Source organism: Misgurnus anguillicaudatus, chromosome 21, assembly GCF_027580225.2.
Source record: "Misgurnus anguillicaudatus chromosome 21, ASM2758022v2, whole genome shotgun sequence".
In the NCBI taxonomy this organism is placed as follows: Eukaryota; Metazoa; Chordata; class Actinopteri; order Cypriniformes; family Cobitidae; genus Misgurnus; species Misgurnus anguillicaudatus.
Window position 1 is genome coordinate 31,834,821 of NC_073357.2, and position 22,242 is coordinate 31,857,062.

At 38.4% G+C, this 22,242-nt stretch overlaps 1 protein-coding gene and 1 long non-coding RNA gene across 2 annotated transcripts in view; one reads left to right on the top strand and one right to left on the bottom strand.

Annotated features, from left to right (window-relative positions):
• The first annotated feature begins 171 nt into the window (after positions 1 to 171).
• LOC129442631 (uncharacterized) overlaps positions 172 to 22,242 on the top strand; it is a 24,486-nt gene continuing 2,415 nt past the window's right edge. Inside the window, exons 1-2 of the long non-coding RNA XR_008643931.2 lie at positions 172 to 537; positions 627 to 705. This is a non-coding gene — a long non-coding RNA (uncharacterized lncRNA). The remainder of the gene's footprint in view (positions 538 to 626; positions 706 to 22,242) is intronic.
• aldh1a2 (aldehyde dehydrogenase 1 family, member A2) overlaps positions 18,598 to 22,242 on the bottom strand; it is a 25,044-nt gene continuing 21,399 nt past the window's right edge. The window contains exons 10-13 of the mRNA XM_073858936.1: positions 22,049 to 22,213; positions 21,776 to 21,933; positions 20,596 to 20,670; positions 18,598 to 20,508 (exon numbers count right to left, since the gene is read on the bottom strand). Coding sequence (XP_073715037.1) covers positions 20,436 to 20,508; positions 20,596 to 20,670; positions 21,776 to 21,933; positions 22,049 to 22,213 — 471 coding nt within the window. The 3' untranslated portion in view covers positions 18,598 to 20,435. The remainder of the gene's footprint in view (positions 20,509 to 20,595; positions 20,671 to 21,775; positions 21,934 to 22,048; positions 22,214 to 22,242) is intronic.

The following is a 22,242-nucleotide window of genomic DNA, read 5'->3' on the forward strand; positions in this document are numbered from 1 at the left end:
AATGGGACAAATCATGAAAATCTGACTTTTCTCCATGTTTAAGTGCTATAATTGGGTCCCCAGTGCTTTTATAAACCTAGAAAATGTGATAACGGGACAAACTGCACATTTCTTCTTACACCTACAAAGTGGCAATGTAAACATGTTATAATAAATGATCTATATGGTATTTTGAGCAAGAACTTCACATACGCACTCTGGGGACATCAAATATTTATTTGACATCTTAAAAAATTGTGAAATGTCCCCTTTAATAATCCAAGGTGGGATGTAGCATACACATCTATATTCTCTGAGTTTCCGATTATGGTTCCCAAGCACCCAAGTACCAGCTCTAAGCAATGAGCCGAGAGCTATATCTGTGTACACGAGGTCAATCTCAAGCTGTCTCTGTTGAATGCTGTGCAATGCTGTTTTTCATTATTTTCATGCTATTCAAGTGAAATCATGCCTCCTCATTTCTGAATGCACCAATTGACAAGCACCAGGAGTGTGAATTAGCAGCTACTCGGGGAATACTGCCAGACATTACAAATGGTGAGTGCTAACTTCATTTAAAGGGTCATGAAATACAATCGCTGAAATGTCAAATATTGTTATTGCCTACTTGCTTTGCTATGTTGCAGGTGTGGGAGAGGAAAACAGTAATGAAACTGAAGAGTAAAAACCGGCTTGATGTTTGAACTCAGCTTCGCTCTTTACTAGGTCAGGATGTTTTCATTTGATACATTTATTTATTTTCCTGTGGTCAGATTCTCTTATATTGCATGAATCCTGCATGGGTTGTAGAGAACTACTTACCGGGCCTTTGGTCATACAACAGAAGTGAAAGCGTGTAGTAAAACAAGGCAGTTCTCCTACCCCAGCTCATAACAATTACAGGGCCTTGATATGGAAACATATAGTCTTGTTTATATGCTGTAATGTTGTCTCTATGCCAAGGCACCCTTTGTAAGTGTTGGGAGCCCTGGTGTTTCTCACTAGAGTTACTTTCTGATTTCGCTATGCTGTAGCGAGTCGTAAGAGACTAAGGTTTACGCTCTAAAAAATGTTGGGTTGTTTCAACCCATGTATAGGTCAAATGGACAAACACGACCAATATTTTGAATTAACATTGCGTTTGTCCATATTTCTCCCTACCATTATGTTCCTCACAAAGATAGTACCAGTAATTTTTTGACCTTGTGGGGACATTGTTTGGTCCCCATGGGGAAAACAGTTTTCAATTAAACTAAATGATGTTTATTGGAAAATGTAAAAATACTGAAAAGGTTTATGGGTTGGATTAGGGGAAGGTGATTGAATATACAGTTTTCACAGTATAAAAGTCATGTCTATGGAAACTCCCCGTGTCTGTTTGTGAATCTCTTAATTTGTTTATTTACATATGCCTTTTCTCCACAATTCCTCTGACTAGAAAAACGGAAACCTTCTCAATCTTCTCAAATTGTGTACATACACTACCGGTCAGATGTTTTGAAACACTCACTCGTTCTTTATTTATATATATTTTCCACATTACAGAATTATAATTAACTTGTCCAAACTATGGCATAACACAAATATAACTATAGGAATTATGTTGGTGACTAAAAGCATCCAAAATTAAGAAAAACTTTTGGTTTTATCCTCTGAAATGCAGGCACCCTTTAGAAATTGCAAAACTTTACCATTTTATCAAGAAGCTTCTTGAAGTTTCAGTTTATGCTGAATATTAAAGAATATCGAAGGAGTTCACATTTAATCTGGGCTCTTATTGGCTGCTTTTCCGTCAATATTCAGTCTAAGTAATCTATTTTACCAAATACTATTTTAAAATAAAATTTAGTTTAGTTAATTTAGTTTTCTAATAACAGAAATTAATTTGTTGTCTTCACTGTTAAAAGTAATACCTAAATATAACAAATTGAGGCAAGTGGCTGCATTTGATGTTTTAAGTTGAGTCAACTTGTTGCCTTTTTTAAGTATAATAAACACTGTAATATTACTTAATACAAACGCAACAAAATTAAGTTGAGTTAACTAATAGTTCTAGTATTACTCAGTTTAATTTACATTTCTTGGTACAGGTAACCTTTTTATGCTTTGTTGTTGTTTCCATAAACATTGATTTAGACTATCTTTCTGTGAGATGAGGGGACGAATTGTTTATTCAATGTGCCCACCCAGTTTAGTTTTGGGCAGCTGTAAAGCGCAACATACTTTAATATGCAGTCTATGCCCAAGCACCAGTCTTCTGAACAATGGTAACTACATAACTCAAAGATGAAACAAAAACTCTTCTAAATCTCGAAGATAAATGAACATTAAACACTAAAAAGTCTTTCTTTTTAGTTAAAAACACATAAAATAGCGTTTAAATGTACATTTCACTGTCCAAATGCAGTCCCATGCAAAGCATGCTGGGAACTACGAGTCTACTGATTAGTTAGCTATGTTTACTAAAATCATTTTCATGTAGTTTCAACACCAAGTTAATTTCCTTCTTACAAATTTAAGTGGATTATACATGATAAAATTAAGCTGACTCAATATTCACTCAATAAAGTGTTCATTTAGAATTACTCAAATTATTCATTTTTTATGTTATTTTAACTCTTAAATTTGGATTAAAAAACAAGAATTAAATTTTTTAATACTCGTTTACTCGTTTTATCTTTGTTAAATTTACTAAGGCCCAGAAACACTTTTTACAGTGTTCAAAAGTAATTTCAAGAATTTAACCATACACCTTTAGGTTAAAAGATTTTTAAGATCATAGTTAACATTACAGTCAAGTGTTTCAAAACGTTTGAGAGGTACTTTCCATCCATGCACCTTAATATCTGAAAAACAGACTTTAATTTTTATTAAATTTTTCTTTTTAGTGGCTTTTTAAGTTGTGCCTCATCAGATTTTATTTGACTTTGGTGTGCAAACTATTTTCTTATTGTCTTTTAATAAAACTAGTGTCCAAACCTTTGACCTCACATAGCCTGTTGATAATGTAATATTTCACGATAATTCAAATATTTGGAATTCAGAGGAACGCCTCCTTGTTATGGCCTGAGGAGTGAATCCGAGGGCGTGGAGTTTATCTGCTGCTTTAACCACATTTTACAGGATGTTTGTCTTTCTGTTCTTTTCTTTGTTTTATGCCAATGTAAAACAAATCATAATTGCACACAGGACCGTGACAATTGTTGAACATATCAAAAATTGGCAATCGCTCATAGCCTCGAGATGGTAATGCTGTCCTTTACAGGTGCCACAGTTTAAAGTAATATAAAACAGCCGCCTTTGTAATTTGTGATTTCTTTTTTCCACTTTGTCCTTTTTCTTTCTCTTGCCTTGTTTCCTCTCATCGCATTTCACATGCAGCGTCAGGCCCTCTTCACAGACAGATGGTGCCACTCACACAACTAGTGGTCTGTTCACGCACGCGTCAAAATCAGTGTGTGGGTACTCAAGCCTTGCTCTTCAAGAGAAAGAGGAACCCTGCAAAAGTGACATTTTACGCCTCCCACTGATCTCGTGTCTCATCGTGCTTTGATAAGCATTGTGAATTTCAGCGGCAGGAAGAGGGGTGACACACAAAAGTGTCTTGCTCTGCAGGACTTGAAGGGTGGAGTGTTTTTTTTTTTACATTTTTCTCAGACATTTCTGACCCTCATCAGCAAGAAATGTGTCATCACGTTATTGAAATACCTTTAATGGGCAGGCATGATTCTGGACGTTCTTTAGTCAGAGGAGACATTAATACGCTGTTTTCTTCAACATAATAAGCTGTCATCTGCATCTGTCCTCGCTTGGTTCCCTTGAGGCCATCTTAAAGCTCCCGTTTTGACAACTTTCTAGGCCTTCCACATTGATGTTATTGATATCATCTGCTTATAATAGCTTTTTTGTCATTCTCTCTCATCTCTTTTTCTCCTCATTTCTTCCCAATAATAATCACAGACATGTTAATAATGTGACAGAACATGTGAGAATCCCAGATGATATAACCCAGAGACGCTTCGATGTCAGAACTGTCACTGGATATCAGCTATTCCCTCTTCATCTCCTCATGTTTTTTTTAAACAAAATACTGCCAATTGTTTTGAAATTTGACTGCAGTACTTCTACATAACATTTTAGAGGAAAGATCTTTAAGTTTATTTCACTTTTAGTGGCATTATATGTGGTTGCATTATATGCAAAAACATAAACTGAGCTATTATTGACTAAACAGATAAAAAAGTTACAATATGTAACTTTCAAAAAAGCGATTTTTGTGTGAGCATATCAGTGAACACCCCTGACCACTCTTTGTAAACGAAAGTTTAATGCATTTTAGGAAGGATTGTTACAGTGCACCTATAAATTCATTGTAGAGGTGGGAGCTGAAACACAAACACCCGAAAATTCTCGGGCAGCCGCATATGTCGAAATTTCAGTCAAAACCATTCTATTTCACCATAAACAATCTGAAAACAGGACTTTAAGTGTAAAATACCGAACTTGTCCAACAACCTAGAGCAACAACTGGTTTCCTGCTCTTATAAAAACCTCTAAGCGGTTCTGTTACCTTTGTCATGGCCTTCTGCATTACCCCGGTACTACATAGAAAGAGAGTAAATGATGATTTTTAGTTTTGACACCTGTAGTAACTTCATGTTTGTGAATAATGTGCACTGTGGTTAATGCTTATAATATGTCACACTGTCTGTGAAATCCAGGCTGAAGTCTCATAATCTTGATCTATGAGATTATGAGCATTGAGATTTGATTTCACTTACTGATATCAAATTGATTGATTTTAATCTTTGACATGGCTTTACTCAGTCAGTATCAAAGATATCGTTGTCAAATTTTCACAGAATGATCTTTACATTATGTAGGATGATACAACCATTGAGTCATTTGTATAACAATGCTGGTTGACCTCAGAAGGGTCAATAATTTTTGCACAGACAAATCCGTATGTGTCTGTATTTTAAAGACAAAGACCCAAAAAAGGGACAAATAAACAGCGAGAGAACCTAAGCAAACTATATAGTTTTTTACAATAATAGCTCTGGGGTCCTGAGACAGGAAATGATGCCATTAGAAAGATCTCAGCAGAGCAAATCACCATCTTTCAAACATCTGCACTCTCCCCATACTCATCTGATGTATGGAACAGTTTAAGCCTTAAACACATCTTTACTTAATCACGGCTTGAGTCATTACTGGTATTTTTTTGGCTTTAATTGAAATGATCCATTCGCCTACATGGACTCGAGAGTGGCGGTACGTCAGCTTGAGCGCATTGAACCAAAGTGATGAAACCTTTGGATTAACTGTACGTGCACACGGCTGTGACGATGGACGAGTCATTTGTCCACCCATTAAGCTAATGTGCTGTCCCTGTGTAGCCACATATCACTGAGGGTTCATAGGAGGTGGCTCCTCTGAATTCTGGCCAAGCTTATTCTCTTACTTTATCCCTACCAGGCCATATAAAAGAATGTCTGTAGCTCCATGCCAAATTTGAAAAAAAAAAACATTGGTTTATAGCCTCAGCTATAAAGCAATTGTTTGGTCACCATCGCTTAAACGGGCCCCCCTAAAACGGCCCTTCGTCTTGGCTTGGGTTTCTCTTATTCTCCTCACTCCCTTCTGTACCCCCTTCTCCATTTTCTTCCCAGTGTTGTTGCCCAATGCATGATTCTCCAATGCTCATCGTTAACCATAACTCATTTCTCACTTCTTTTTGCATGATTATTTCTCTATTTCAATCAAGATGATTGCTTACAATATTAATCATGACTCCCACGATATGAGGTGTGAATAACTCAGCGCTGTCCGTCAAGGTGTGCTCAGTAGGCCTCAGGGTATATTCGCGAACGGGGCCAAAACAAAAACACATTAAGAAATGGGCTAACACCTTGCTCTCTTAGAAATTATATATGTTTTGGTGAGGGAGTGTGGGTCCTCTAATCGCCCACTGTTCAAATGACTCCTCACAGTCTGCCCAGAAAAACACATCCCGCAGCGAAAGAGAGAGGCTTCTCTGCACAACCATGGCCGATACACCCAGCGCTGGGTCAAGAGAGGCCTGATTGACATCATCAGAACTGGACAGCTCAGCGCCAAGAGCTTAGCCAAACTCCTTTCCCGTGCTATTAACTAGAATGTTACTGTAACTATTGCCAGAAGAGACCAATCGACGCAATTTGATCAAACAGACATATCTAAATTAGCTACTGTGAAGAAAACTATTGCATTTTATTTTGGTCTTGCTAAATGTTCGTTTTGTAAAAGTGTAAAACTTCATGTTAAACATCTTTTAATAATCAATTCCTTAGACAAATCAAGCTACAACAACATCCTATTCTTTCATTTGTCTATTCTCTTGATTTCTTACTCTCCTGTTCCTGTTTGTTCATCCATGCCAGCTTCCACCCCACACCCTTAAAGAATCTGCCAATGATGACACACAAAGACATGAATGATTAATCATTCTCCTTTTGTCAGAATTATGGGAAACACATGATGGGATGTGACACTCTCAGTGGGCTGGTCAAATATGTTTTGGGTGTATATCAACCATTGTGCTAAATATATCAGAGCATTATATAGAAAGCAGGACATATGTTGAGATCACATCACATCAGCAAGATTGACAATTTTGTGTTTAATTGTGACGTACATATCTTTACTGCATTGCCTCATCCCAAATGGCAATTTACATTCCAAAACCTCCAGCTAAACACCCTCTTCCTCTCCTGCTGGCCAAATCTTCACTGCTTTTCTTTGATAAAACAAGACTTTCTTCATTTGTTTGCGTATCAAGAAATAGCTTCCATCTGCTTGGCTGCAAATACACCCGCCCTCCGTCATTTCCAGTGTATTTCATATTAGGACTTTGAGTGAATTCCACATGTTTGTATACCTCATTGGCTCCAATTTGTCACTGTGAACCGTTGCTAAAGTAAATAGACTGTATGTGCTTTATTACAAGATACTTGCTGGTCATATGCAGAACAGGAATAGTTCTTATAATTCAAAACATGACTCTTTATGACATACGATCAGTTAATGGATATATATGGCATTATTAAAATCATGCAGATATTCTTTCCTTTATATTATATAAAGCTCTTGAATAGGACCGTTTTTGCTTCCCTTTCTTTCTGATTTGTGAATTGAGAAAGAGAGGGAACAGAAAGTCGACACATTACCACCTTGTATAATTTGCAGTCTGTGTATAACCAGAGCTCTGCTCCCTTAAAGGAAAACACCACCGTTTTTCAATATTTTACTATGTTCTTATCCCCAGCTTAGACAAATTAATACATACTATCTTTATTCAATTGGTGCACTTCATCTTTGCACAGCGCGTCGTGAATGTGTTAGCATTTAGCCTAGCCCCATTCATTCCTTAGGATCCAAACAGGGATGAATTTAGAAGCCAGACACTTCCATGTTTTCCTTATTTAAGGACTGTTACATTAGTAGTTACAAGACTGTTACATTAGTAGTTACACAAGTAAGTATATGGTGGCACAAAATAAAACTTTTCTTTGGAGCCATAGGAATGAAAAGGGCTAGGCTAAATGCTAATACATTCACGAAGCGCTGCACAAAGATTAAAAGTGCACACATTGACAAAATATACAACACATTCTCACTTCCCAAGGCGTAAAAATTTGAAGCATTTTTTAAACTCCTTCAGCGTCAGTATGAAGACGCGAAGGGTGCCCCTATGCGTCACTATATCAACGAAATGGGAACTCCGTTGCTTTCATGCTAATCCCTCAGCGTCGGATATAGACGAAAGGGAATCCCGGAAGGTGATGCCGTCACGTTATGCGACGATCGGCAGGATCATGCCGCTTCTGGAAGGTAACTACTCAATTTTTTTCCAATTTTTAAACCATTGTCGCTTGGGGTTGGGGTTAGACTTGGGGTTTGGATGTCAGTTTGTTTATACTTTTTGTCTTCAGATTTTTAAGCCACTGTTGCTTGGGGTTAGGGTAAGAGTTCGGGTTTGGGTTAGGATGTAATTTTATATAACAGAAAGTCGTTCCAACCCCAACCCCAAGCGACAATGGTAAAAAATTTGGAACAAAAATTGAGTTGTTACCGTCTAGAAGCGACATGATCCTGCCGATCGTCGCATAACGTGACGGCATCACCTTCCGGGATTCCCTTTCGTCTATATCCGACGCTGAGGGATTAGCATGAAAGCAACAGAGTTCCCATTTCGTCTATATAGTGACGCATAGGGGCACCCTTCGCGTCTTCATACTGACGCTGAAGGCGTTTGAACATGCTTCAGATTTTGACGCCTTGGGGAGTGAGAATGGGTTGAAATATAGGTACTGTATGTATTAATTCATCTAAGTTGAGGTAAGAACATAATCAAATGTTGGAAAACTATGTTTTTTCTTTAAACGCCACAGCAGTGTTTGGAGATCTTTGGTCCAACTGCTCTTTTTGGTTAAGGCCTTGCTTGGTACAACATGTCCTGAACACAGAGTTTGCCTTCTCTTATCTCCCATCCTGCTGTCTGTGGACTGTGCATGGAGGCATTCATCACTGCGGGGCAGCAGTATTTACGAGCCTTCGCTCTCTTTATTAATCTCTCCCAGCTGCACGCGCCTCAGCGCACACTAAACACCTTCAGGGTCAGCCGGCATCTCCGACATGTGGGCCGGAAACGGGCCTTTTAATCCAGTAAACCACAAATAAACCCCATTAAAGAAAGGAAAGAGTTTTTTTCTGCTAAAAGATAGATTTACACGGAGCATTTTTTTAATTGTTGTGTTTACTGCGCTCGTTTGAAAGCTTTTACAGTGAAAGAGGACTCCGTGTCTTGGATGAGACCGGGACATTAAAGGCTGCTAACTAGCCCCTAATGATCAGTGGAAGCGGTTAGACGCCCCGTGGACTGAAATAACTGTTTTCTCATCTCTTTAAGCGTAGCTGCGTATGAGCCGCAGGCACTTTTATGTGAATTAATCCTTTGTGGCTCTGTTTCAGCGTTTAGGCGGAATACAGAGCGTTTTACTGAAGTCTGGAGATTCTTCTCATTTTGCTCCGCACACCCTCCCTCTTTCTGATCCCCTGCTCTCATCGCATGGCAAGAGTCCCACACTCACAATCAGCTCGGGCTCTTTGCTTGTTTTGCTGGGCTCCCCCGCCTTCTTTTTTCCTTCCCTCTCTTCCTTCCTTTCCCAGAAATGACACTGTCAGATTTTGAAACATCTCTTTCTCCGTTGGCACTTGCTTTGCGTTTCCTCTCTGTCTATCTGTTTCTCTTTTGAGAGGACCACACAGAGGGATGACATGCGTGAGGTTTGTCCGTACTGGGTGGCCTGAAAGCCTGGAAAACGCGGGGCGACGGGATCGGTCTTCAATCAGCACGAGAAGTAATGCGTGTGGACAGTGTAAAACCAGTCTCCCGGAGACCTCGGGAGGGAAAAAAGAAAACCTGGGTAATTGCCGTGTGGTACCGTCTCTTTGGTACCGTCCAAGGCTAAAGTCTCTCCAAACACCCTGTCTGATGCACCTCAAATGCATTAGCTACAACAACGAGTCTTCATCACGTATGCACTTGAAAGCCATTCTGACTTGTCAGACCTCATGTTGATTCAGTCTCATCTCAGAGGACGGGGCACCATTCTCATTTAAATGAAGGAGTTTTCACCCCATGGGAGGCTTGTCGGTGGTCTAGCTATTATTTTTTTAAGCCTTAGTAACATCTAAGACGCGTAAGTAGATGGTGGTTACACAACCGCTACAGTGAGCTCACGCAAGCACGTTCAGCAGTTACTGTGAGAGTACGCAGGCACGTTCAACAGCTCCAGCGAGCATATACAACAGCTGGAGGCTGGATAAATAGATTCAAAGACTCCAGAGTTTCATGCAAAGTATGGCATGCTATTTTACTTGGCCCTGTCGTCTTTTATGAAGTTGCCATTGTAAAAACATTACATTTTATTTTTAATATATTTTCTTGAGTAACAGATGTGCTTCTCATTGTTTGAACAATACCAAGCAGTATGACTGACAGTTCTTTTTAATGCCTCTTGATTGAACGTTTATTGTTTTGAGTATAGATTTCATGATGGTTTTGTGAAAACTAAAATCATTGGCATAATCACACTATATTAGATCATACGAAGTATCATCACTTCCCCCATGGAATACCATTTGCCAAATAGTAAACATTTGCAAGATTTATATCAAAGAAATGTTTGGAAAACAAACAACGGCATGTTAGCATTGTTCCTCTTTTGTGAATCACTGTGTTATTTTTAAATCCCTAAGTTGCGCATGCTTGATTGTGTTGACAGAATCATTAAGGAAGTCCATGTGTTCACATTTATTTGTCACTTCTGTAAGGATAAAGTTTTTTTTCTGCTCGGTATAAATTCTTCATTGATAATAAAACCAGTACTTGTGCATCTTGTAGACAAATGGACAACCGTGCATACCTACAAATGCAGGTAAATGCATGCAAATTGTGCCTTCGGCTATTCATATGTATGTGAGTCTGTTCAAAGCATTGAGGATTTGCATTAAGAGTGATTAGAAGTGTGTGAAGCAGCAGATCAGTCAGCGCTAACAGAAGGATCTCCTGCTCTTCGTATCAGCCCTCCTCCGTTTGTTTTCTTGCTCTCGATCCCCTTCTTCAAACGAAGATCCCCTTTTGTAAACTCGTTCATTTTCATCGCGTTGTCAGAGATGGGAAATCATGGGTAATGTTATTTTGGGGATGAAAGAATGAAAAACACTGTCAAATCCAATTTCCTCAGCGCTGTTATACCACAGCTGTACGTTGAGGAGAATGGTACAGACAGCACAGCTGTGAATCATAAGAGCTGAAAATATAAACTGTTTAGTAGTAAAATTCAATGCCATAACATTCATATGAAATCATTTTCGGTCAAATCCCAATCTGTTTGGAAGAGGGGAGGTTTTAATACCACTGTCTTGCTTGCGTAAGTGTGATGGATGTGCGTTTGGCTATTGAGACATGAAACAAGAGGTTTACATCCTGTGGCATGCGTGGAACTTCTTTAAGCACAAGCGAAGCATATTTACGAACCGTTCATTTCAGTTTAATGTTCGAAAGAATTTCAGCGTTACAGAATGGCAGCTATCAGCTCTCCACTTGTTCCTCAATGTGAAGCCAGACGTTTTCCAGATTCGTCCTATGACGAATGATGGTTTTGAATGATGGTGACGAGATCTAAAGACTAGTGCCAAAAATGATGATCTCAGGTCAGGATTAAAAATATGTTTTTAGGCCTTTTTTTCATTCAAAACTCTGTAGTGCATGATTTTTTTGTTGGGGAAATGTGCATAGTTGCTATCATAGAGGGACTAAAAGCGCAATTAGCGAACTAACAAGCAGCTGTGTGAGTCTGATGTGCTCTGCCGGGAGATCAGGTGGCCTATGGAGCTCCAAACAAACACGTTTGTGTCTTTTGCAGCCTGAGTCATCCAGTTGCTGGGATATGATCGCGTAAGAAATGAATCGATTCTCTCATGCTCCTAAAAGCAAAATGACCGAAGCTCTTTCCTTTCCAGTGTTGGGTGTCTTCAAAGAGAAGTGAATTATGACTCAAAATCAACATTTGTGTTCTCATCGGGTAATTCCTCTCAATTGTTTTTCATCACACAGCTGTAATAGTGAAAGAATGCAGGTGTAAAGACAACCCTAAAGCGGCTTTGTTTGGGATTCCAGCAGTTGACAGCTGGACTGCCCCTGATCCCCACCCTAATACTTATGCTCAATTATCACAACTTCATTTAATTGGCCCAATAAAACAATCCAGCTGCATAAACATGTAACAGAGGGTGTGAGATTTCGAGCGGGGATTTCTCTCTTGCCATGGATACGGCCGTCTGCCAACGCAAATGAATCATTTCACACTGCGACGTAGCGGTTTAAAGGTGTCCGAAATAGAGCGAGGCTCGCGGCACCTTGCTGGGACAACGTGTTGCTTTCTTATGCATCCATCACGGTGAACGACCCTCTTCCCAAATGGCTGCCACATAGACTTTGTGCTGCCCCATTTGTGGCGCTTTCAAGAAAGGTTCTGCCCCGTGTGGGGTGTGAGGACGGGGGCCTAACGTTAAGGTGATATGGGGGAGGGAAGCTGCAATTTAAACATTTTCTTAAACCCTGTATGTGTGGCTTATACTGAAATATTTGTGTGAAGATGTTTATTCTGCAATGCTATAATATTAATGCAGCTCATAGTCTCCTCACAGAGTTCAAGTCTCCGGAGAGGTGTAATTATAGGGATTGGACATATTTCTCTGTTCTGCTTAATGTCTATCCCAACTCTTTGCTTAACGTGTTTGTGTTCTGACACATGTAGTGGCTCTCTTCTTCATCCCAAAAGACTGACCCACCAGCCATCCAGTCACAGCCGATTAAATTTAGCACTAGCCAGAAAGTTTGTTTCTAACCTGGGCAGACTGGGAACAATCCTTCATATAGCAGACATGACATGGGTGCTCTCATGCTGTCCTTTTTGTTCTGCTTACCATAAAGATATAAAAGCTGAAAATTAATCTGTCTTTATATCTGTTTTGTATTAACTGCTGCGTCTTAAAGGAATATTCCATTTTCTTAAAAGAAAAATCCAGATAATTTACTCACCACCATGTCATCCAAAATGTTGATGTCTTTCTTTGTCCGGTCCAGAGGAGGTTATGTTTTTTGAGGAAAACATTGCAGGATTTTTCTCATTTTGGTTGACTTTAATGGACACCAACACTTGACACTTGGCTCAACGCGTGGCAGTTTTTTTCAACGAAGTTTCAAAGGACTATAAACAATCCCAAACGAGGCATAAGGTTCTTATCTAGCGAAACGATTGTCATTTTTGACAAGAAAAATAACAAATATATAATTTTAAAGCACAATTTCTCGTCTTTGTCCGGTCCTGAAAGCGCCAGCGTGAATTCTCGCATACACCATCACGTCAAGAGGTCACAGAGGACGAAAGTGAAACTGCGCCTCAGTGTTTACAAGTGTGTTGAAAGAGGACCGTTCCGACGTTGTATGTCAACTGATAGTAATTAATGTCTTTGTGTCAGTTTATTGTTTACAATGGTCCGCAAATGTGCGTTTTATATATGTAACACGTGACCTCCCTACGTCACTACGCATTTACGTTAGGTCGCGCTGGACTGGACCTAGACGAAAAGTTGGGGTTTAAAAGTGCATATTTTTTATTTTGCTTGTCAAAAATGACAATCGTTTCGCTAGATAAGACCCTTATGCCTCGTTTGGGATCATTTATAGTCCTTTGAAACTCCGTTGAAAAACACTGTTACGTGTTGAGTTAAGTGTTAATTGTTGGTGTCCATTAAAGTCCATTAAAATGAGAAAAATCCTGCAATGTTTTCCTCAAAAAACATAATTTCTTCTCGACTGAACAAAGAAAGACATCAACATTTTGGATGACATGGTGGTGAGTAAATTATCTGGATTTTTCTTTTAAGAAAATGGAATATTCCTTTAAGCAGTTTCTGTATGGTTGGACTCTTATCATGCAAAGCCTTGGCAGGATGATCTCAGCTCAGTCATGTTGTTTTTCAACCAGATCTCCTTAATGTGATAATATTGTCCCTCAAGGACAAGCCAGTGTTTCAGCCTTAAACTGAGAATGTGACAAAAGAAGACATGTGAAGAGTTTCGTTGCAAAAAGAGATAAATCAATTTTTTAACATTTTTGTCAAAACATGTTTATTATTATGTTATCGTGTTATTATTTTGTTTTATGGTGCTACTTAGCGGTATTTTTTAAGTTATGAAGGTTTAAATCAAAACAAACCAACTGCAGTTGAATTGAAATTAATTGGAATGCACAACCAAAAAACGATTGAAAAAATGAAAAAAAAAATTCTGAACAATTAAAAAACGGTGGTTATCTCGTTTTGCAATGAAACTCTTCATGTTTTGCTTATGGTATGGGAAGTTTAGGCGAGACAGAGCATAATTCACTTTGAAATCATTTTCATCATTCTGAAGAAAAGGAATTATTTACGACCCCGGTGGTGATACAGGAATAGGTTCAAGCCCCTTTCCATCTGTGTCCAATCCTAGCTAATGCTATCATCACCTGTTTCCATGTGCTTTAAGAACATCTGGATCACATTTAAAAGCACACACACACACACAAGGTGCATTTTTGCCTCTCTGTGTGTGCATGTATTGGCATATTCTTTCACATTTGGCTTGCGTTTTTAAAATAAGCTGAAACAACATATTAAGATCTAAGAGCGCAATGAAAAGTACTGATTTTAAAAGGCAATGCACTCAATTATTGAGAAACCAGACTCCTTGGGGATTATAATAGACTAGAAATCATCTTGCCTAGATTTATAGCTTCGTGAGCTATAAAGTCAAATAAATAAATAAGAAAATAAACACACCATGATTATAATTCATCTGGCTTTATCCCAAGTGATCACATAACATGTCTAGTCATGTCTCCAAAATCTATGCACATCAGTTCTGAATATTTCACTCCCAAACACGCAATTCTACAAAAATATGCTTAAACAAACACAAATGTACACTACGCATTGATTGGCCAGTCAGGCATTTAACAAAACATCTGTTTCCTGATTTTAATTGCATGAGGGGCAAAGCAGGTGCCCCGACTGACAATGTAGTTTTAGTCTCGAATATGCCTTTGAGACCACAACGCAGCTGCATCGCATTTTTAACAGTGGTACATCGATTTGCCCAGAGTTTGGGAAGTGGAAATGTTTTCTCCCCGTAGCGGACTGGAATCTCCTTATCCATTTTCTGTTCCTCCCATAAACGGCAGCTGTGCAGCTGGTTCGAGCTGGGAACCGAGTGCGTCGTGTCTGTGGTCAAGCGGGATTTTAGCGCAGCCCTCCCATGTGCATGTAAGGAAGCCATAATGTCATGCGATTGGGGCCGTATTATTGTTGTATGAGGCTTGCAGAGTGATGTCAGAGGAAAGAGGAAACTAGCTAACTCCCAACTAAGGGAGCAGAGGTCTGAGTGAAGTTGGCTTAAGCCCAACACACTTGAAGTATTTTTCTTTCTTCGTGTTGTCTCGCTAATGAGATTTGCTACAAAAGGTGCTGAAATGGCATTAGAATTAAGTTGACCTAAAATGAGGAAATTGTGTGTTTCATTGCCTGTATGGAGAATTTTCTTTAAAGGAGGATCATGTTTCTTTGGTTTGGTATAAGATCAAAAGAGATTCTTGACAATAAAATAACCTAACCAGTAAGGCAGGTGTATAGAGCTATTAAATGAATGTGGATTGCATTAGACGAGATTAAATGAGAAATATTTGGATATGTTAAAAGCTCTCACTGTGATTACAAAATCTGGTGCGTTTCCAGAGGAGACACGTGTGACCGTTTTGAGAATCAGGATGGTCTCAGTTTGGTCTGCATTTATTCATTTATTTATTTGATTTGATCTTTTTTTTGAAAATATGTCTTGAAATAGTCCCTGGCCTACGATGGTAAAGCAGAATGAGAGAAGTGTCTCCCTCTGGAGGGGGAGCCTGTAAAGGGGTCAGTTTGCATTTCCCACCAGCTTCTCTCCTTATCTTGATGAAGACAAATGAACATTATTCTAGGGTGTAATGTTGCAATTTCATTTCAGAACATCTCCATTTATAAACGTGAAGCATTAGTTTAATAACTTTTTGGCAAAGTATCCATATATATTTAGAGATGATTCATTTGATTGGAAACGCATCCCAGTGCCTATTTAAGAGACAATTCGCAAATGTTTAATCAATCCTGTAGTTCAGTAGATGGGAAGGTTATATTGATATATCTAATCATAAATCCTCTTAAAGACCACAGGCTAATGATCAGTGAATGATACTTATCAGACTCCATAAGTGCTTTGTCTAATAAATGTGTTACTCTGAGGAGAGATATTGAAATTCCGATCATGATGGATGTGACATCGCCATTTAACCTTGGGAAGCGTCCAAGATAGTTGAAATCAGTAGATGGGTTAGGGATCCCGAAAGGAGGAGTGATCATTGGGATTATTTTCACATTGGGACCAGCACCGCATTATACACGAAAAGGCTATGTGAAAGGGTCGTTTCAATTTACTAAGTAACAGAATATAAAAAATAATAAATTCATAGAAATGCCAAACAAATAAAATACACCCCTAAGGAGCATTTTTATGCCGAGTTAAAGTCTGCAAAAATGTTGAAATAATGTACCATTGATTTATTGTGTTTTCCTTACTAAAAAGCCTGTGTTTGACGCTATAGAAATATCTGTGTGAACTTGGTAGACTGTAATCATATGAGACTCCAGAGAATTATAAATACAATCTGACAGACTCCTAAGGAGGGAAGGGTCAATGACACCATTGTGCAACAATGTCAAAGGAATTAATCACCAATCCAACACTGTAAAAAATGCAGCATTTTTGTCAAATCAACATCTATTTTTATGCTACTTTAACTTAAAAAAATAAGTTGAACAACTTTATAAATTATGTCAACTATTCACCGGTCAAAACTTAAAATACTAAGTTAAATTGACTTGCAAAACCAAGTTGTTTTAAAAGTCCTGTTCTTTCTGTGTTGTTGAAGCTTTGATTGTGTTTACAGTGCGCAACATAACATGTGTTCATGTTTCACGTGTAAAAAATGCTTTTTTTTCCCACACTATTTACTTATCTCTATACCGCTGTTTTCACTGTCCTCAAAAAACGGTCTGATGTCTTCTTTGTTCTACACTGTAAAAAATACTTTGCTGCCTTAAAATTTTTTGTTAAATCAACTCAGATTTACAAGTCATGTCAACAGAGAACTTATAAAATATAGTTGAGAAAAGTCAACCTAATTTTATAAGCTATAACAACTCACCTGTAGTTATAACAACTCATCTCTAGTCAAGATAAATAATAGTAAGTTGAAATGACTTATAAATCCGAGTTGATTCAACTAAAAAATTTAAGGCAGCAAAGTATTTTTTACAGTGTATGAAGTACGAAATACGTAATGAGTTCTGATTTTGTAGTTTGTTTAGTGTGTTGTGATTCGATAGCAGCTTAGCTTGCCGTTATCTTAGCTGACGACTGATGTATTCCTGTGGGCGGAGTTTAATCAAAAAACTGTTCTACTGACGTCATTAAAGCAGGAAGTAGAGGGCTGTAGTCCAAACCGGCCGTTCGCTGTAGACTTTGAAAGGCGAATTCTGTTAAAGAAAATATGCCGCCTGGCAGTGAACTTTGAGCTTTATCATTTTACAAGTATTATTTATGCTATTATAGCAACATTACACACTAACTAGGTTTAAAAATGGGATAAGGAAGAACGTGACCTTTAACTTCATGCTGCACCCCATTTTGAAAATCTGCAACATTGTCTTTTGTCTAAGGGAAATTTAAACTGATACAAATTGTTTTTTTGTCAAATCAAACTTTTCAGTGAAAAAGAAACTGGTAGAGGGTTTGATTCCCAGATAAAATGTCAAGGATAATGTATAGGCAGCCAGTTGTTATCGCAGAAATAAGCCCTGAGAGTGTGATCAGGATGAAGCAAAGAGTCTTGCATGACACTGAATCTTGCGTAAACAACCGGCTGACTGTAATTTCTCCAACTTATTACACACTTATTTACCTCATAAGTAAGGTAAGGGACATTAAATATTGTTTTGAAATTTTTATAAGCCAATTTTTAATGTATACCACCTTCGGCAAAGTAAACCTGTTTAGGTTTTAAGATAAGACAAGACGTTCAAACGTCACGAAAACACTATTTCGTTTAATAATTTGTAAATATAAAGTCATATATGTTATTGAAAGACATTTAAATGAAATAATTTTTGTGTAATATTAAACTGTACCTGTCTAAATGATTTGCAGCATCCGGAATACGGTTTGTTTTTAGTTTCGGTATCATTTCAATGAGCTGTGTAATAATTGCTCATAAAACTTATAACTTGAACGCACTATAAGTCGCTTCGGATAAAGATGTCTGTCCTAATGTGTAGGTAAATCTAACTGAAAAATCCCATCATCACATTTGGATTTGAGTAAATTCCTGTAAATAGTCTGGCCTCATGTGAGCTTTGCTGTCCATGTGGTCAACCATTGCAGGATTAACCTGTTACCGCATCGGTCGATTTCAAAACTCAGTGCTGTCTTTTTCATTCTTTCCAAGCAAGTGCCGTGAAATGCGGCCAACTCTTTCCATCCTCCCTGTTGACTGACTAAAGATATCAATTAGGCCGCTGGGAAAATCCACTGTTACTGTTTCTTAGTAAATGCAACTTCTGAGGTATTTCACTACTGGGTGCTTCTTTCCCAAATTTGAAGAGTTTTTTTACCCTGCTTAAGCTTATAAGTCTGATTACTCACATCCATGTGAACATTTAAGCCCACTCGTCTGTCACAACTGAAACATAAACAATTCTTTGAATGGAGTCTTGCAAAATCATGCGAGGGCACACATTATTTCTGTAAAGGGGAAGTGGATGTATGTTTGAGTAATGTTTTGTTCTTATAACTGGTACAGTCATAACGCTGTGTTACAACTTGACTTAATGTATATCGAACACCCATTTTATTTTCTGAAAAATGAATTCAAGTGAGAATTTTGAGTAAAACATTTTAATGACAAACTCATATTATATCTTTACTTCTATATTCATAGTACATAATTTTTAAACCTGACAATAAATGGGCATCAACGAGAAATCATTTGTCAACATAGATTTTTTGAGGTAAATCCATTAAAGAAATCTGATGTATAGACATTTAAAAACACATATATAAAATATGAAACATTGTAATTTCATTCATGTGACATTTTTTTATAAAAATGGCAACTTGTAGTTTCTTTTGCAATTTTAGTTCAATATATGTACACGTATGTGACGTTTTGTGAAATCCAAACATATTTACATATGAAGAGCTCAGATTTTAACCCTCTAAGTACATCTGACATGTTTTATTGTAAATGTGAATTTTTATCAGACTTAAAATTTTGCCAACAAACCTGTATTTCTGAATGACTTGAGGCAAGGATTAAGATTGAAGCAAAAGTATTTGATGACTGTATAACGCGCGCCGAGAGCATTCGGTTAATATCATTATCTCATTTTTGACAAAGGTGACGTTTTGCATCTGAGCTCCTCATATACATTATATAAAGTGGCGGCCGGTGACTTCTTTTTTCGAGGGCGCTCGATGCGAAGTTCGTCACAACATGTATGTAGCCCATCATGTGTGTGGTTCCTTATTTCAAAATATGTGTTCTGCGTGTCGAGTGAACCTGTGTGCATCACGTGTCTTGTAAAAATAAGTGTAAGGGTTTATGATAAAAGAGACGCTCGCGTTTGCCAGATACTCGCATAATCTCATGCGTAATCAGAGTTTACTGTTAAGGGAGTGTCTTGCGTGTATTTTGTGAACGTGAGCGTCTCTTTTATCATTTTAAATGGTTTTGACGTGTGTGCAGCAGGCACTTATTTTGACAAAACTCGTGATGCACATGGTTCACATGACGCAACAAACACATATTTTGAAAACACGAGCAACACACGCTCCGAACACATATTTTGAATTTGCGCCCCTCAGATGAGCAGTCACAAGCCACCACTGATTATATATGTGTTTTACATGTATTTTCATTATCAGATTTCTGTAAGGGTGAGACATTGACAAAGTTATACATTATAAAAGCATTAAGACAATGAAAAGAAAATCAAAGCAATTACACAAATATAGAATTAATACAATTTAGAGAAAAAAAAAAATATTTTCTGAGACAAGAGAGCTTCAGTGGTCTTAGTAAAAACCTAGACAGCAGACGACTCCGGGCTGGATGAGCACCGGATCCGCACGGAAGTCGGCAGCTCCGGTGCGGATCCGGCCCAGAGTCATCTGCTGTCTGGGAACTAAAATGCCTACTAGAATTCTACCCAGTGGAAAGGCAAGTTATTGATGAGGTTTAAGAATGACATCCCTCCCTGCTCAAAGACAACAGAGCTCCTTTAGCAAAGCAGCGTGTAAAAACAATCACGCTTCGTACAGGAGTTGAAACAGAGTCATCAGAGAGAGCAGTCGTAGTCTGTTAGTGTCTGCACGTTGCTGGTGCAGTGGTCAAAAGCGCAGCCTTTCTTCACCGTGACTCCGAGTGCTTTAGTATGGTTAGTGGAGCCGGCAAAAAGAGGCCACAGCTGGAATGGGTGTGGGCTGTTAATGGTGACATTGGACATGAATACTGCTAGTGGACACTGGAGACTGTGCTAATGGAGATGGTTGGGTAGATCATGATAACAGCCCATGAAAATGCAGAAGAAGAGGCGCTCCAATGCAGAAGTGATGGGTGGTTACTGTGTGGTTTTTACCACTATTGAGAACCAATGGATATGGGCTAGTGGTTAACCTCAGAGAAGGACTTCCCTTTACTAGAATAAATGTCAGTGCTTTAAGAGTTCTTCCCTGACATTTTCATCGTAATGGTTTTCAGCTCCGTGTATTCCTTTAGTCCGTACTCCCCCCTGGAAGACAGAGAAGAGGCGTTTCAGTAAACCACAACAGTGTAAACAAGAATGTATTGAAAACCTAACAAAATGATAAGCGCTTACAGTTCTCGACCGTTCCCAGACATCTTGAATCCTCCAAAAGGACACTGGCAGCTCATGGCATTATAACAGTTAATCCTGCAGAAAAAATACATTTCATTAATTTACATTCATCTTTGTGAAGTTATATAGTGGCCATTTGTGAAGTATCGTATTTTTCGGTCTATAAGCCGCGTTTTTTTTCATATCTTGACTGGCGCTGCCTCTTATAGTCAGGTGGGCCTTGTAAGTCAATTAATAAATTAATTTTGACATTTATGAGGCAAGAGACAACATTACCGTCTACATCCGTGAAAGTCCGCTATTTATGTAATTCAATGGATTCTGTAATGTGGAATGACGAGTATGCGAACTTCACGCTAGTTGGCTTGTTCGGTTAATTTATCCTCTTCAGCCTTCCAGGTAAGTTCTGTATGCTATGGTTTATCGTTTAAATAACCGATAATAATACTTTAAAGGTGCAGTGTGTAAATTTTAGAGTCATCTAGTGGTGAGGTTGCGAATTGCAAAAACAGCTTAGTCCACTGCTCACCCCTCGCTTCTCAAAGACATAGAAAAGCTACGGTAGCCACCACCGGACAAACATGTCATTGTTGGAGACAAATTAGTAAAAAAATTGGTCTGTTAAGGGCTTCTGTAGAAAAATGGCGGCACAAAATGGCGACTTCCATGTAAGGGGACCCGCACTGTACGTAGATAAAAAGGTCTCGTTCTAAGTTATAAAAACACATAACGGTTCATTATGTAAGGTCTTTATACACCCCTGATAATATAGTTTTGTATATTACTTTGCATTTCTGTCAAGATATCCTTATAAATATTACACACTGCACCTTTAAAGTACAGATCTATTCAGCCTGCTGTTCTGTCGGCTATTGTTTAGTTGAATAACTTGCCTTTCAAGATTAAATGTCTGTTCTTCGGCTTGGATTTTGTGAAATAATTTTCTAAATAAACACGCCGTATAGTCTACTGTGACTTATATATGTTATGTCGTCTTAATGACGCATTTTTGAACGATGCGACTTATACTACGCAATGGCTTATAGTCCAGAAAATATGGTACCTAATACATATGATACTGTAAGATAACAGCCGTGAATACACCACAGCTACTGACCAATCAGCATCAGGGACTAGATTTTATATAATAAAATTATTTATATTGTATGATATCTCTTACCATACAGTGCCGGCCTGCACGGCCGCAGAGACGGTCATGGCCTTGTTTAGGTCTTTGGTGAAGACAGCTGCTGCCAGACCATAGTCTGTGTTGTTGGCTCTCTCAATCACTTCTTCAATGGTTTTAAACTTTAAAATCTGCTGAACTGGCCCAAATATCTAAAAACAAAGTGCATGTTGATTTAATATCGAATGTTGATTCATTGTCATTGTGGTATTGCAGTATCGAAACAAAAACTTAATTCAGTGTTGCTGCCACAGTATGTGAGTTTACCTCCTCCTTGGCGATGCGCATGTGGTCCTGTACATCCGAGAAGACTGTGGGCTCAATATAAAAGCCTTTAGTTGGTAGCGCTTTACCACCACACTCCAGTTTAGCTCCTTCTGCAATGCCGCTCTGAATCAGCTCCAGTATACGATTCTGCTGCTCGGCACTGACCTAACACAGCCAAACATAGAAGATTATTC